Source organism: Colobus angolensis, unplaced genomic scaffold, assembly GCF_000951035.1.
Source record: "Colobus angolensis palliatus isolate OR3802 unplaced genomic scaffold, Cang.pa_1.0 Scaffold36, whole genome shotgun sequence".
NCBI classification, from domain to species: domain Eukaryota; kingdom Metazoa; phylum Chordata; class Mammalia; order Primates; family Cercopithecidae; genus Colobus; species Colobus angolensis.
In genome coordinates this window covers 5,560,980-5,575,206 of record NW_012116932.1, presented here as the reverse complement: position 1 = coordinate 5,575,206, position 14,227 = coordinate 5,560,980, and the positions used below count along the sequence as shown (strand labels likewise).

The 14,227-nt window shown below is 37.3% G+C and overlaps 1 protein-coding gene across 2 annotated transcripts in view; it reads left to right on the top strand.

The window, feature by feature from the left end:
• The window catches only part of OXSR1 (oxidative stress responsive 1), a 93,493-nt gene that overhangs the window by 45,567 nt on the left and 33,699 nt on the right, over positions 1 to 14,227 (top strand). For both annotated transcript variants that reach the window (XM_011953317.1, XM_011953318.1), the window contains exons 5-6: positions 6,534 to 6,589; positions 12,375 to 12,484. In XM_011953317.1, coding sequence (XP_011808707.1) covers positions 6,534 to 6,589; positions 12,375 to 12,484 — 166 coding nt within the window. The remainder of the gene's footprint in view (positions 1 to 6,533; positions 6,590 to 12,374; positions 12,485 to 14,227) is intronic.

Sequence of the window (14,227 nt, the reverse complement as noted above, 5' to 3'; positions counted from 1 at the left end):
TGGCCTCAATTATACTTTTTTTTTTGAGACGGAGTCTCGCTCTGTCGCCCAGGCTGGAGTGCAGTGGCGCGATCTCCACTCACTGCAAGCCCCGCCTCCGGGATTCACGCCATTCTCCTGCCTCAGCCTCCCGAGTAGCCGGGACTACAGGCGCCCGCCACCGCGCCCAGCTAATTTTTGTATTTTTAGTAGAGTGGGGTTTCACGGTGTTAGCCAGGGTGGTCTCAATCTCCCGACCTCGTGATCTGCCCGTCTCGGCCTCCCAAAGTGCTGGGATTACAGGCGTGAGCCACCGCGCCCGGCCCAATTATACTTTTTAAAAAACCTTTTTTAGTAGTTGCCCTGTATGGTATACATTTTACAGGAAATCTAAGTCCACTTTCAAATAGCACTCTGTCCCTTCATGGGTAGCACAAGTGCTTTATAACAGAATATTCCTAATTCCTCCCTTACAATATTGTAATTTATTTCACTTACACACAAGCTGTAATCATCATATACATTGTTGCTGTTATTATTTTGAAGAAATTGTTGACTGTTAGATCAATTAATAAGAGAAATAAAAGATTTTATTTTATTTTCATTTATTCTTTCTGTAATGCTCTTCCATTGTTCATGTGGATCCAAGTTTTATCTTCTCTTTCAAGAAGTTCTTTTGACATTTCTTGCAACGCAGTTCTGCCCACTGCTAAGTCCCTCAGTTTTTATTTGTCTGAGAGAAGTACTTCTTTACTTTTGAAGGATAGTTTTTCTGGATACAGAATTCTAGGTTTTTTTTTTTTTTTTTCTCTTGACACTTTAAACAGTTCACTCCACTCTGCTTGATTGCATGGTTTCTGAGATGTGGGATGTTAATTCATACCTTTGTTCCTCTGTAGGTAAGGTGTTCTTTTTCCTCTGACTTCTATCAAGATTTTTGTCTCCCCTACCCAGCTCAGTGTTTTTAGTGAGCCTCTGCTCCTGGGCTGTCACCTGCACAAGTGCTTCTCAGTTCCCCCTCAAGGTGAGACAGGAAGGCTTGATGGGACTGAAACTGGGTATCTCCCTTCCCATAGATGGGTTAAGTTCTGGTAAAACCAAGGTGATTAAGCCCTGATAAAATAGTTTCCCTTGAGGGTAGGTTTTCGTTAAGGAGAATAGAATGCTTAGGGCATATTTCAAATTAGTTACTTTTTTCTTTCTCCTGTGGGAAATTAGGGGAATTTTCTCCTGTATACCCCGAGAACCTTGTGGGGCTGTAGGAGGTAAAGTTCATCCAACCCATCCAAGTGTATGAGTCTCCCTTAGACTAGGTCCCCTTGGGATTTTTAACTCTCAAACTGGTCCGCACTGAGCCTCCAGGCATTTGTCAATTACAGTTTAAGTTTTTATACCCCAGTACTGACTCCAGCAATAGTCTTCTGCTGCTGGGCATCTGCTCCATTAAACTGTAAGTCTATCTTCCTGTCTGCATTTTTGGAGGCAGGAGTTTGCCCTGTGACCTCAGTCTCTGATGTATCTAAGAAGAATTGTTGATTTTCAGACTTTTTTCCTGTTGTGAAGACAGAAGTGACAAGCTCCTTACATACTGAACTAGATAAGATTACATCCTAAAATTCCTTTACCTTCTGATGTCCAAAGCTTTTCCTGTATAGATGATCTCTTGATGTCCTGTTTATTAGCAAGATAGTGGCCCTGACTTGCACTGTTATTACACCTCTGCCAGCAGGGGTAGTTGTTAGATGCAACAAAATTCAAAGGCCTGCTTGCCAAATAAACTTTCATGAGACTATTTGGGCAGATTCACAATGTTTAGTCCCTTTGACAGTTGAGGAAAAACTGCTGTCTCTTTGACCCTCTGCTACCCTCACCATGCCACCAAAAAGGAGGCCTAGCACTCTATTTGGACTTATTGGGCATTAGACAGTATGTACCTCACTTGGGCATTCTATCTGGTCCTTCATATCAGCTAACCTGTAAATCAGCATCCTTTGAGCGGGGCTCTAAGTATCAGGTTGCATTGGAACCTGTCCAGCTATCTGTGGCACGGTCCCAGGAACCGCTATAATGACTCCTTTGAACACTGTGATAGATGTTGTAGGTACATACAGGTTCAGGATTGTTATTTTCCTGGTGAATTATTCCTTTTGTTCCTATAAAATGACATTTTTACTCCTATAAAGTGACCTTTTTACTCCTATAAAATGACCTTTTTTACTCCTAGAAATGTTTTTGTTTTAAAGATAATTAGATCTTATTTGTTGTAAAGACAATTAGGTCTTAAATGTTTTATAAAGATAATTAAGATCTTATTTTACTATAGCTTTACTTAGTCTAACCTTTGGTAAGCATATCTTTCATTGTGGCCTAATCTTTCGAGGCTCTTGGTTTTATTAGGGGGTTTCAGTTTTAGCTCCTAACCTTATATCGGCCCAGTGCCATGTTTTCTATTACCTGTGGATTTGAAAACCTGAGCCCCCTAGCCATTTGGCCAGTTTCGCTGTTCTGTCTCCCAGGGCTTACCTACTGCTCTGCCTCTTAAGTGTCTCTTTCATTTCTGAACCTTGAGAATTTTTTCTTTACTTTGCGTCTAGCTGTGTGGTATTTTTCCCCTAATTTATCTAGCATCTCTTTGTGCTTGTAGCTAGGGAAGGGTGTGTTTTGGGCCAAGGGCCTGTATAGTAGTGATGAAAGTTTGTTTTCCAATGCACAGTTTGCCATTTAGCTGGAATGGGAATTCTCTGATACTTTAAATCATAGACTTTCAACCCGGACTGCCTATTGGAATATGGGAAACTTTAAGAAGTATTGATACCTGGGTCCACTGCCAGAAATTTATTTAATTGCTTTGGAGTGAGGCCTTGGCATTGGGACTTTTAAAAGTTCCCTAGGTAATTCTAATGTGCAGCCAAAGCTGAGACCATTACTTAAACTTTAGCAGTAACCAGCTCTGTAATACACTGAGACCTAGGCTTAGGAGAAAGTTGTTATATTGGGAAGCAGAGGCAGATATTTTTAGTATGTCTTGCTACTTCTCATATCTTCAAAGTCTACTTGTGAGTTCAGGTGGATTTGTATGTCAGCCCTAGTGGATTAGGTAAAGTAATTTTCCTCTATCTCTGCTGTGTTTTCTCTTTGACTTCTAGGCTTTAGAGGTTTTGAGTAGGATGAATAGGTCTCTAAATCAGACTTTTCTCTCTATATCTACCCAAATATTTTTCCCGTTAGAGAGGCTGGCTATAACAGAAATGTTGGATATTTTGTCAGTTTAAGATGCTTAAATGTAGTGTGTTTACAGCTTTGGTTTTGATTCATTGCTTTTTTTGACCTTTTTCAAGTTTTCCATAAATAGTGCCTATTGATGAGTAATAAAAAGGTTATGGGCAGAAACTTGTGTTCTGTATTAATGAAAAGTCAAGCATGTCTACGATATTCCTTTTAATTTTAGAAGGAATGTGTAACTTTGGGGCAACAGTGACATGAGAAATGACATTAAGCAGTAAAAAGCAAAACTCTTCTTGTTACTTAAGAGTGGATGGAGGATTTAGCTTTTGGAGCTGCTGGTTTGCTTGATACTGTTTGTGGCTGAGTAAAAAAGTTCTTTAACTGGGGACTATATTGATTTCCAGATACTTAGTTACAAATCTTTTCCTTGAAAGGTTAGTTGTCCTGTTTGATGGCAGGCTGTGGTGTTTTTTATTGTCCAGTAAATTGTGCTATTCTGCTTTTACTCCTGGAAGCTGTTCTACAGATTACACTTTTGGTTTCAAAAGGAAACATGGATTGATTATCTGGGGAATTGATCAGGAAAAGTAGTCACTCGAAGTTTAGGCTTTGCTGAAAATGGATTATTGTCTCTTCATTTACGAAAGACTAAAACTTGTAAAACATGATTTGAGTAAGTAATATGTATATATGGGTTTAAAAATTCAAAAAGCACAAAATGGTGTGTGGTACAAAATAAGTCTTCTCAGCATCACTGATGTTAAATTATGTTGATACCATATACCTTTCCTATGATGTGATGAAAATGGTACCTTACTTTTATGGTTTTCCTTAAAAAATCCCCTGATACCAATCTAACCATGAGAAAAACATTGTATACATCCCAGTAGAGGAGCATTCTACAAAATACTTGACCATTACTCCTCAAAACTGTCAAGATTCTCAAAAGCAAAGAAAATGTGAAAAACTCACAACCAAAAGGAGCCTAAGGAGACATGGCCACTGAATATAATATAGTATGGTATCCTGGGCAGGATCCTGGGACCGAAAAAGGACATTAGGTAAAAAGTAAAGAAATCTGAGTAAACTGTGGACTTTATCTAATCATGATATATGAATACTGGTTCATTTATTGCAGCAAAAGTACTGTACTAATATGAGATGTTAATAATAAGGGAAACTAAGTGTGAGGTGTGTAGGAACTCCTGTGCACTAGCATCTCAACTTTTATGTAAATCTGAAACTGTCCTCAAACATAAACTATTAAGTTTTATGAATCCACAGTACCCTGGTCCAAAGGGAATCACTTGTTGCCATTTTCTTGTGACTCCTTTGAGAGATATTTTCTGTCAATATAAACATAATGTATGTCTCTGTGTCATGTTTTTCTTTTAAAGAAAATACAAATGGCCACATACTATATTTAGCATTCATTTTTCACTTAATAATGTATTTGGAGATAGTTCCATGTCAACATGTATGTTCATTAGTATTCATAGTAATTTATAGTTTAGATGTATAACTGGTCTCCTTTTGACGGATAATTAGATTGTTCCCATTTTTTACTGTAACGTATTCATTTATAACCCTGATGTTTGGAACAGAGTTAGGAGGTGGGGAGTGGGGATTGGGGAAGCAGGGAGGGAATAGTCTAGTATTTTTTAGTGTTTGGTTGGCATTTTTTCTTTCTTATTTTATACACTTTTTTTTTTTTTTCCCCAGAAGAGGATTTGAGGCAGGTCATCTCCTCAGTGGTTATATAATATTTGTTACAAATTTAAATAGTTATTTAAATCTATTTGAAGAATAGCTCCTCCTATTTGAATAATGCCACCTATGTACTAATAATAATGCTAAATAAGTACAGGTGACTATAGTAGTATATTAAGATACAGGCCCAGATCTAGCTCATGGTGAAATATGAAAGGGAGACAGACCTAGAAGTATGATCATATAATACACCTTGCTAACGTTATAGTACAGCCTTCTGCAAAAACACAGAGGAGGGAGTGACTAAACTATACTTTTCTTCCCCCATTGGGTTCTAGGTGAGCTCAGAAAAGGGAACTGGAAGTTAGTGGTTGACTCAGTTGGATGATCTTTGTCACAGAGGAAAGAGAATGTCCTCTATTCTCTCCTGTTTTTAGTAACTAGAATCTGAGACTAGATTCATGGACTAAAACAGACTGGCCTGCACTCTGCTTAGTCAGCCTCTGGGAGAACTACCTATAAATTGCTTGAGTTTATAAGCAGTACAGAATACTCAGTAACGTGTTTTCATTGTGCTTCAGTGTATATTCAGGAAAGGCATTGTATACTGTGGTATGATGCTGCTTCTGCACACAGTTGTGAAACTCTTGTTTGCCAAGGAATGGTTATATCTAAACATGGAGGAAAATGGGGACAGGAATAGGATGAAGTGCTGTGCTTTTCACTGGCTCCTTTTCATGACAAGACGTTCTTCCATGAGCAGGCCTTGCTTTTCTTGTGTAGCTTCAAGGGCTGCCTTTCTTTTGCTTATTTGATTACGTTTACTTTTAATTGCAAAATGACTGTATTCCCACAAGTTATTCAAATACTGTTCCCTAGACTTCAATTCCATTAATCTCCACAAAAATCCCATTTGACAAGGGAAAGGGGTGTGTTTGTGCAACATTAATGGTGTTGTATAAAACGCACTGGTCTCTGATTTGTTCATTTAATAATGTATGTTAGCATTTCATGTCACAACATGTTGATTGACATTATTCCATGGATGAAATAGAATTAATTTAACCTTTCTACTGTTGTTGGCTGTTACTAGTTTTTGTTTTTTATTCCAAATAATGCTGCAGTAGAACCCTCTTGTACTTTCCCTGTAAATTGTGAGAGTTCCTAGGTTATCAAGAGATGGTTTTGCTACTCTTAGGATTTGGGGATTTTAAATTTTACCAAAAACTTTTTATTACAGGCATAGAATATTCCCTGTTTTCAGTTGCATACTGATGATTTTAAAAATTTGATAATTCATTGGGGTGTAGAAAAAAATATATTTCAAAATGTAGAATTAGGCGAGGGTCACATTCTTTGGCCACTTTTATCCCAATCAAGAATATTTAATCACTTGTGTTTTCCAGATATTATGATAAGAACCTTTCTAGCTTTCTTTTTAATGTTTGGGATCCTAGTACCAGTGACTAAAATTTTACTATTAGTCTTAATATCCTTTAATATAAAATAGAACATTTAAATATTGCTAGTATTACACGAATAACGTCAGCAATTGCTTAAATTATGTTACTTCAAAGAATAGGTATTTTTTGATACATAACTTTTTTTTTTTTTTAAAGAGATGTGAAAGCTGGAAACATTCTTCTTGGAGAAGATGGCTCAGTACAGATTGCAGGTAATGATAAGTATTTCTTTTTATTTGATGTAATGGTCAGTAGAACCACGTTACTTATCTTTTATGTTTCCTGAATCAGCATTCTCTCCTGTTCCCTGGACCGTCTCTATTCGAGATCCTCTGTTAACACATCATAGGATGCCACCGACTCTCAAGATACCTTCTCATACTCATCCTTCATTTCTGCTCTTAGACATGTTTTTCTGACCATTACTTGTTTCCTTCCAGCTGTCCACCTCTTACTTCCATTAAGGTCTTCTGCTATGGGTTCTTGTAGCATTCTGTACTTTCCTTTAAAGGAAAAGTAGTCAAGGATCTTCATTGTGTTTAAGAATAAATATGTTATATAGAGGCTATACAGAGCTGCTTCTGTCCTGGGGGAAATGGAGTATTTGTCAATTAGGAAAAAGCACCTGAGAAGTAGAAGTGCACTTTTGGCAGTTTCAGAGCTGAAGGGATAAGAGTTGCAGTCCAGGGCCTGCCAAAAGTGGCTATCCTGATGAAACACCCCCTCCTCCAGGCTGAGACTCCAGAACGACTGTACCCAGGGATTGTCTAGCAAGCAGATCATCTGAGAAAACCTCAGCTTGGTCCCAGACTGCTAGAACAGTCAGGTGTTTGGCAGGAGGAAGATAATCACCCAAATCTTAAATTATTTCTTCATCTTTAAGAAGATAATTTAGGCGAACATCTTCATGTCCATGAGGTAAGGAAATATTTTAACCAAGTCACATAAAGCTCTAATATAAAGGGAAAGATTGATAAATTTGACTTCTTTAAAATTAGCAACTTCTAGTTATCAAAAGAGGAACAAATGGTTTATTACTATTAACAGAGTAAAAAGGTAAACCACAGAGTAGAGAAGATATTTGCAGATATTGCAGAATAATTGTTAAAGGGCTCAAGTGTAGAGTGTATAAAGAACTCATTGAGGAAAAAAAAAAAAAAACTCTAAAAAAGTGGGCAGAAAACTGGCATAGGCACTTCTCAAATGAAGGTATCCAAATATAAATGTAGTGAAAGATGTTCAAGCTTACACTAGTAACTTGTTAAATGCAAAGTAAAATCACACTGTGATAACACGTTAAATTGATTGGCCTGGCAAAAACATCTTGACAGTACTAATTGTTGGTGTGGGTGTAAAGTAAGGAAAAAAGTCTCATTTCAGATGATGGGAATATAAATTGGTACAACCATTTTATTACATTTGAAGATACACATGCTGTAAGACTTTGGCTCCTAGGTGTATAGCCTAGAGAAACTCACCCATATGTGTGCCACAGTGTTCATAATCATGACAAGTTTGAAATAATCCTGATGCCCTTTATTAGTAGAATGGATAAATAAATTGTAGTTAATTTATATACTGGAATACCTTTTTTTTTTTTTTTTTTTTGTGACAGTCTCGCTCTGTTGCCTAGGCTGGAGTGCAGTGGTGCACTCTTGGCTCACTGCAGCCTCTGCCTTCCAGATTCAAAGATTCTTGTGCCTCAGCCTCCCAAGTAGCTGGGATTACAGGCATGCACCACCCCATCTGACTAATTTTTGTATTTGTAGTAGAGACAGTGTTTCTCCATGTTGGCCAGGCTGGTCCCGAACTCCTGGCCTCAAGTGATTCTCCCACCTTGGCTTCCCAGAGTGCTGGGATTACAGGTGTGAGCCACCATGCCCAGCCTGTATAATGGAGTACTATATAATGATGAAAATGAATAGAACTACAGCTACATACAAAAGCATTAATAAATCATAAAAATATAGGAGATGGAATGGACATGGGTTTCCGTTTCTAGTATGAATGGCACCATAGCCTGCCACCTGCAGAAAAGAAGAATTTGGGAACAACTTTGCCTCCTGGCTCGGTCTTTTATTTTTATATTTTTGTAGTGGTAAAATATACATAACATAAAATTTACCATTTTAACCATTTTTAAGTGTATGGTTGTGTGGCATTAAATACATTCCTGTTGTGCCACTATCACCGCCATCTGTCTTCAGAACTAGTTCATCTTCCTTGACTGAAACTGTACCCACTAAAAAATAATTCTTCATTCCACCTCTCACCCCAGCCATGGGTGACTACCATTCTTCTTTTTGTCTCCATGAATTTAACTACTTTAAGTACCTAAGTGAACTCACACAGTATTTGTCCTTTTGTTATTGACTTTATTTCATTTTGTACAATGTCTTTAAGGTTCATGTTGCAGTGTCAGAATTTCATTACTTTTTAAAGCTGAATAATAATTCCATTGTATTTATATGCTGCATTTTGTTTATCCATTCATTCATCAATGGGCATTTGAATTGCTTCCACCTTTTGGTCATTGTGAATAATGCTGCTGTGAACACAAGTGTCCAAATATCTGTCTGGGTTTCTTGCTTTCATTTCTTTTGGGTATATCCTCATAAGTAGAATTGCTGGATCATATACTATTCTATGTTTACGTTTTTGAGGAATTGTCGTATTATTTTTCATAGCAACTGTACCATTTTACATTCCCACCAAGAGTGCACAAGAATCCAGTTTCTCCACATCCTCGCCAACACTTGTTAGTTTCTGGGTTTTTTGTTTTTTCAGGTGGTAGCCATTCTAAGGGATGTAAGGCGGTATCTATCTCATTGTGGTTTTGATTTGTATTTCCCTATTGATTAAGTGATGTTGAACGTCTTTTCACGTACTTATTGGCCATTTGTACATCTTCTTTGAAGAAATAACTCCTTAATTCCTTTGCCCATTTTTAAATTGGAGTGTTTGTTTTTGTTGTTGTTGTTGAATTGCAGAAGTTCTTTACGTATTTTGGATGTCAATCCCTTATCAGATGTATGATTTGCAAAATATTTTCTCCCAGTCTGTGGGTTGCCTTTCATTCTGTTGATAGTGAGTGACCTTTGATGCACAAAAGTTTTAAATTTTTGATTATCTACTTTTTCTTTTGTTGCCTGAAATTTGGTATTATATCTCAGAAATCATTGCTAACTCCAGTGTCATGAAGCTTTTCTCCTATGTTTTAAGTGTTTTATAGTTTAGGGGCTTCTAGTTTTTTCATACCTTATTACAGATAACACTTATTTTAATGTATTATAATTGCCTGATTCCACCTTCTATATTAGAAGTTGCACAAATGGGGGGACATTTTCTTCCTTGATCATTACTTTTGATCCTGTCACATAGTAGGCACCAAAGTCCACCTTGTACTTTAATTGAAATTTTGTTAACGGAGGAACTAAATGATTTTTTTCACATCGAAGTTACTCTTTCTCTTTAGTTGGCAATTTAAAACGAAAGGCAAATGGCATTTTTGCTCTTTGGTTTCTGTTTTTAACTTTATGGTTGGATTGATTATGTCTCCTTGGTGTTGTGGCTGTGCAGGTTATTTAACAAGAATATTTTGGTAAAGTGGATATTCTCACATTCCTTAGCTAAATGTTTTAACTAGTTTTCAGGGTTCATTTGGAAACAAGCAGAGGTATACCAGCTGAAGATACAAAAATTCTGGATCATTATTAAGTTCTGGATTTAAAATTCTGACTATTTTAAAGCTACTTGAAGGTTTTTAGTAGGTTTTAAAAAGTAAAAACTCTTCATAATTGAACCTAAAAAATATGTTGTATATACATAAGCTGTTTGAGTCTTTATCATATTTAAATATTTTAAGGCATGGCTTTGCCTCTCTGGTTGGTGATAAGAATACCTAATACTTGTTGAGTGTTTAGTATTAAAATATATTACAGGGACTGCTCCAAGTATATTATTAACTCATTTAATCCTTAACAACAACCTTGTTAGTAAGTACTGTTGTTGCCTCCTTTTTACAGATGAAGAAATTGTAGCACAAAGATTGAAAATACCTGCCCAAGTTCAACTGGCTAGTGGCAGAGCTGAATGCACTAAATGTACTTTTTTCCCCTTCAAATACACTTCAAATTGTTTACCTTGTTACTGTTATTACAAATGGAACAACATTTTAAAGTTCTTAGATATTTGCCGATTTAGGAGTATTGAAAACTGTTATGATGATGATGATGATTATTATATTTTAGAGAAAGTGTCTTGTTCTGTCACCCAGGCCAGAGTGCAGTGGTGCAAATGTGGTTCACTGCAGTCTCAAACTCGTAGGCTCAAGCAGTCCTCCTACCTCAGCCACCCAAGTAGCTAGGACTACAGGTGCCTGCCACCACGCCCAGCTAATTTTCTGTTTTTTGTAGAGATGGGGTCTCACTGTGTTGCCCAGGCTGGTCTTGATCTCTTGGCCTCAAGTGATCCTCCTGCCTCAGCTTCCCAAAGTATTGGGATTACAGAAATGAGCCACTGTGCCCAGTCAAGATTATTATGTTTTTTTCCATAATTCTATGTACATTCAGACAAGATAATTGTTTTTAAAACTGTACTGTATAGACTTGCTATTTTTAAACTACTGTATAGACAAGCAATTATTTTAAATAACTGCTTGAAAATGGCAGAATTCATAGACTTCTGAATCTGGAATTTTAAAGTTTGCCATTCTGAAATTATCCTTCTCACAATCGGGTTGTCCATAATTTATTGTATTTTCAAATTTATTTCTAATTTCATAATTTCTGTTTTATAATTATGTTTTCAATTTGAAAATACAATAAATTATGGACAAATACACACTCATTTTACATAATGCAGAGTATTCTGGAATGGACACAGAACAAAAGGGGAGTCAGAAAAGGTATGTAAAAGTTGGATAAGGTGTGCCTCAGTATATTAGTTAAAGTTCTTTTGGTTGTATTGGGAATTATCAATGGCTGACTTAACAAAGCAGGAATTTTTAAAATACGCTAGGAAGTACACAGAATTAAAAAAAATCAGCTGAACAGCTAAGCCTCAGAATAGGCAGGAACCCAGTTGTGCTGGTGACCTTAAGGATGCTGTTAGCATGGCTCAGCTCCAGTGACCCTTAATTTCTTTGTCTTTCCATTCAAGCTTCACATTTCTAGGAGACTAGATAGGCCTACCTTGGATTAAGGTGTCTAACCCTGGCTCAAATCAGGTATGCCCAGGGTCAAGGTGAGGGAGTACAGATACACACCCAGGGCTATTTACAGAAAAGGGGGGATCATGGTGAGGCAGGCAGTCCTTCTCATCGGTGACTGGTACTTTGGCTTCAGCATTGTGGGATAAAATCTTTGTAGAGAAAATCCTGAGGCTTAGAGAGGTGAACTAAGTTTACCAATGTCATACATCTACTAAGAGGTGTAGTTAGGATATGTATTTAGAATTATGAACTCTAATTTATTTGGGGCTGAGTTCTTGAGAGCTCTTTGAATACTAAGCTAAAAAGGTTGGATTTCATTCTGTAGGAGTTTCTGAGCTGAAAGGGCCATGTCAAAGTGATAATTTAAAAATGAATGGATGAATGAATCTGATAGTGGTATGTAGAACGGATTAGAGCAAGGGGGAAAATCTGAGATGATGATATGTGGGGGTGGAGAGGAATGGAGTGAGGCACCTGCTTAGCTATGTCTTTTTTGGTTTTTTGTTTTGTAAAGATGAGGTCTCCCTATGTTGCCTAGGCTGTTCTTGAACTCTGGGGCTCAAGTGAGCCTCCTGCCTTGGCCTCCCAGAGTGTTGGGATTATAGGTGTGAGCCACTGTTCCTAGTCTAAGCTATGTCTTAATTTAGTCAAGAAGTTCAGCAAAAAGATAAGAAGTTATCATGCTTTTTATTTATATATAGGATGGTCAGTATATTACATTGTTTTCCTATTCATTTATGATAGTTGATGCACTTTAAATACCTTGCTGTTGTATTCTATTTCAGACTTTGGGGTTAGTGCTTTTTTAGCAACTGGTGGTGATATTACTCGAAATAAAGTGAGAAAGACCTTTGTTGGCACCCCTTGTTGGATGGCACCTGAAGTTATGGAACAGGTACCGTGTCTTTTTTCAATTTTAAATGGGTTAGGGCTTTGTTTTGAAACTCAAAAAACTTAATAGTGTTTGCTTTTCTTTGGCATACCAGGTTAGCTTTGGGAAACATGTCTCTGTTCCTTGGGTGGGATTTTAGTCCACCCTTGAAAACAAAACAACAAAAACACTCTAGAACTTTGCAAAGGATATATGAAACTCAGGAATAATATAATTGAGGTTTATTTTAATAATTTTGTTAGTACAAATTATACCAATTTTTACATACAGATTTATTGGTTTAATGATTTCTAAATTATGTCCAGTTTTGTTTCCTAAGCCTCCATATAGTTGTTTCTAGTTCTTAATAGATGCTTCACATAAATGCCTTATAGGTATATCAAACTCAGTATGCTACAAACCGAATTCATTTTTACTCTGTTTTAATCAGCTGTATTCACCCTGTTGGTGAGGGAAGGATTCCCACTGTAAAGTTATGGGAATGGCTGAACATACAACACCTGACACTGGACAGATGAGATTGACAGCTGTCTATTAGTCACATATACTCACAGCCTAGGGGAGGAGGATACTGCATGCCATGCAGGACCAGCAGAGTTGCACTCACTAACAGAATGAACGAGAAGGGGCTTTGGAGACAGGCTTTGTAGTACCAGCAGATTGCGATGCCCCTTGGTTTCCTTGAGAAGATAAGACTGGCTGACAGGGAACCGAAATCTGCTTGTCGGGCAAGCAGGAACTGTACCTGGTCGTTTGATAAGGAGGATTGTTGAACTAGGAGACATTATCTGCAAGAGCAGAGTGGGGAGGGGAACTTGTACTTAGGTCACTAGAGGCCCTTCTGTTTTACCAGATGGCAAGGCAGCACATACTATTGATCCTTAATTTTAGGTCCTACACACTACACACTCCCCAAACCTATTTCTCCTATATTGCTTAGGATAGAAAATTAAAATTTACAGCCATGTAATGTGCTGGTGACAGTATATAAGTAGAGAAATTTGGCAACATATTCACTGTAAAAAGTTTAAAAGTATTCACAACCTTCGTAACTTTTTCATTATAGAAATTAAGGTGATAATACCACAATACAGATCCTTTGGAAAACAAAAAAGCTACCGCACTACAAAACATTTTGTTTTAATTCTTTCTAGTATTTTACTGTTTGTAAAAGTTTCAGGACGTATGAGCAATTTTGTGTTTTTTTTCTTCATGTTTTATCAGAAATGTTTTTTATATGTTCACATAGAATTAATAAATATTGCTTTTAATTGACTGTAATTTTTAAAATATATCATACTTAACAATTTCTTCACTGTTGGTGAACATTCAGGTTGTGTATTTTTTGTATTACCAAATATGTTTAGAGTTTGCCTACTTTATTTTATTGGTTTAAAGCTTATGAACACTTTCATTGTTCTTGGTACACATTAGAGGTAGCTTTTTTGTTTATTTATTTTTAGAGACAGAGTCTTGCTCTGTCACCCAGTCTGGAGTACAGTGATGCCATCATGGCTTACTGCAGCCTTGAACTCCTGGGCTCAAGCTAGCCTCCTGAGCAGCTGGACTGCAGGTGTACATCACCGCTCCTAGCTAATTAAAACAGCTTTTTTTGTGTGGAGATGGGGTCTCACCATGTTGCCCAGGCTGGTCTTGAACTTCTGGCCTCAAGCCCACATCATCCTCCCACCTCAGCCTCTCAAAGTGCTGGGATTACAGGCAGGAGCCACTGTACCCGGCCTCAAG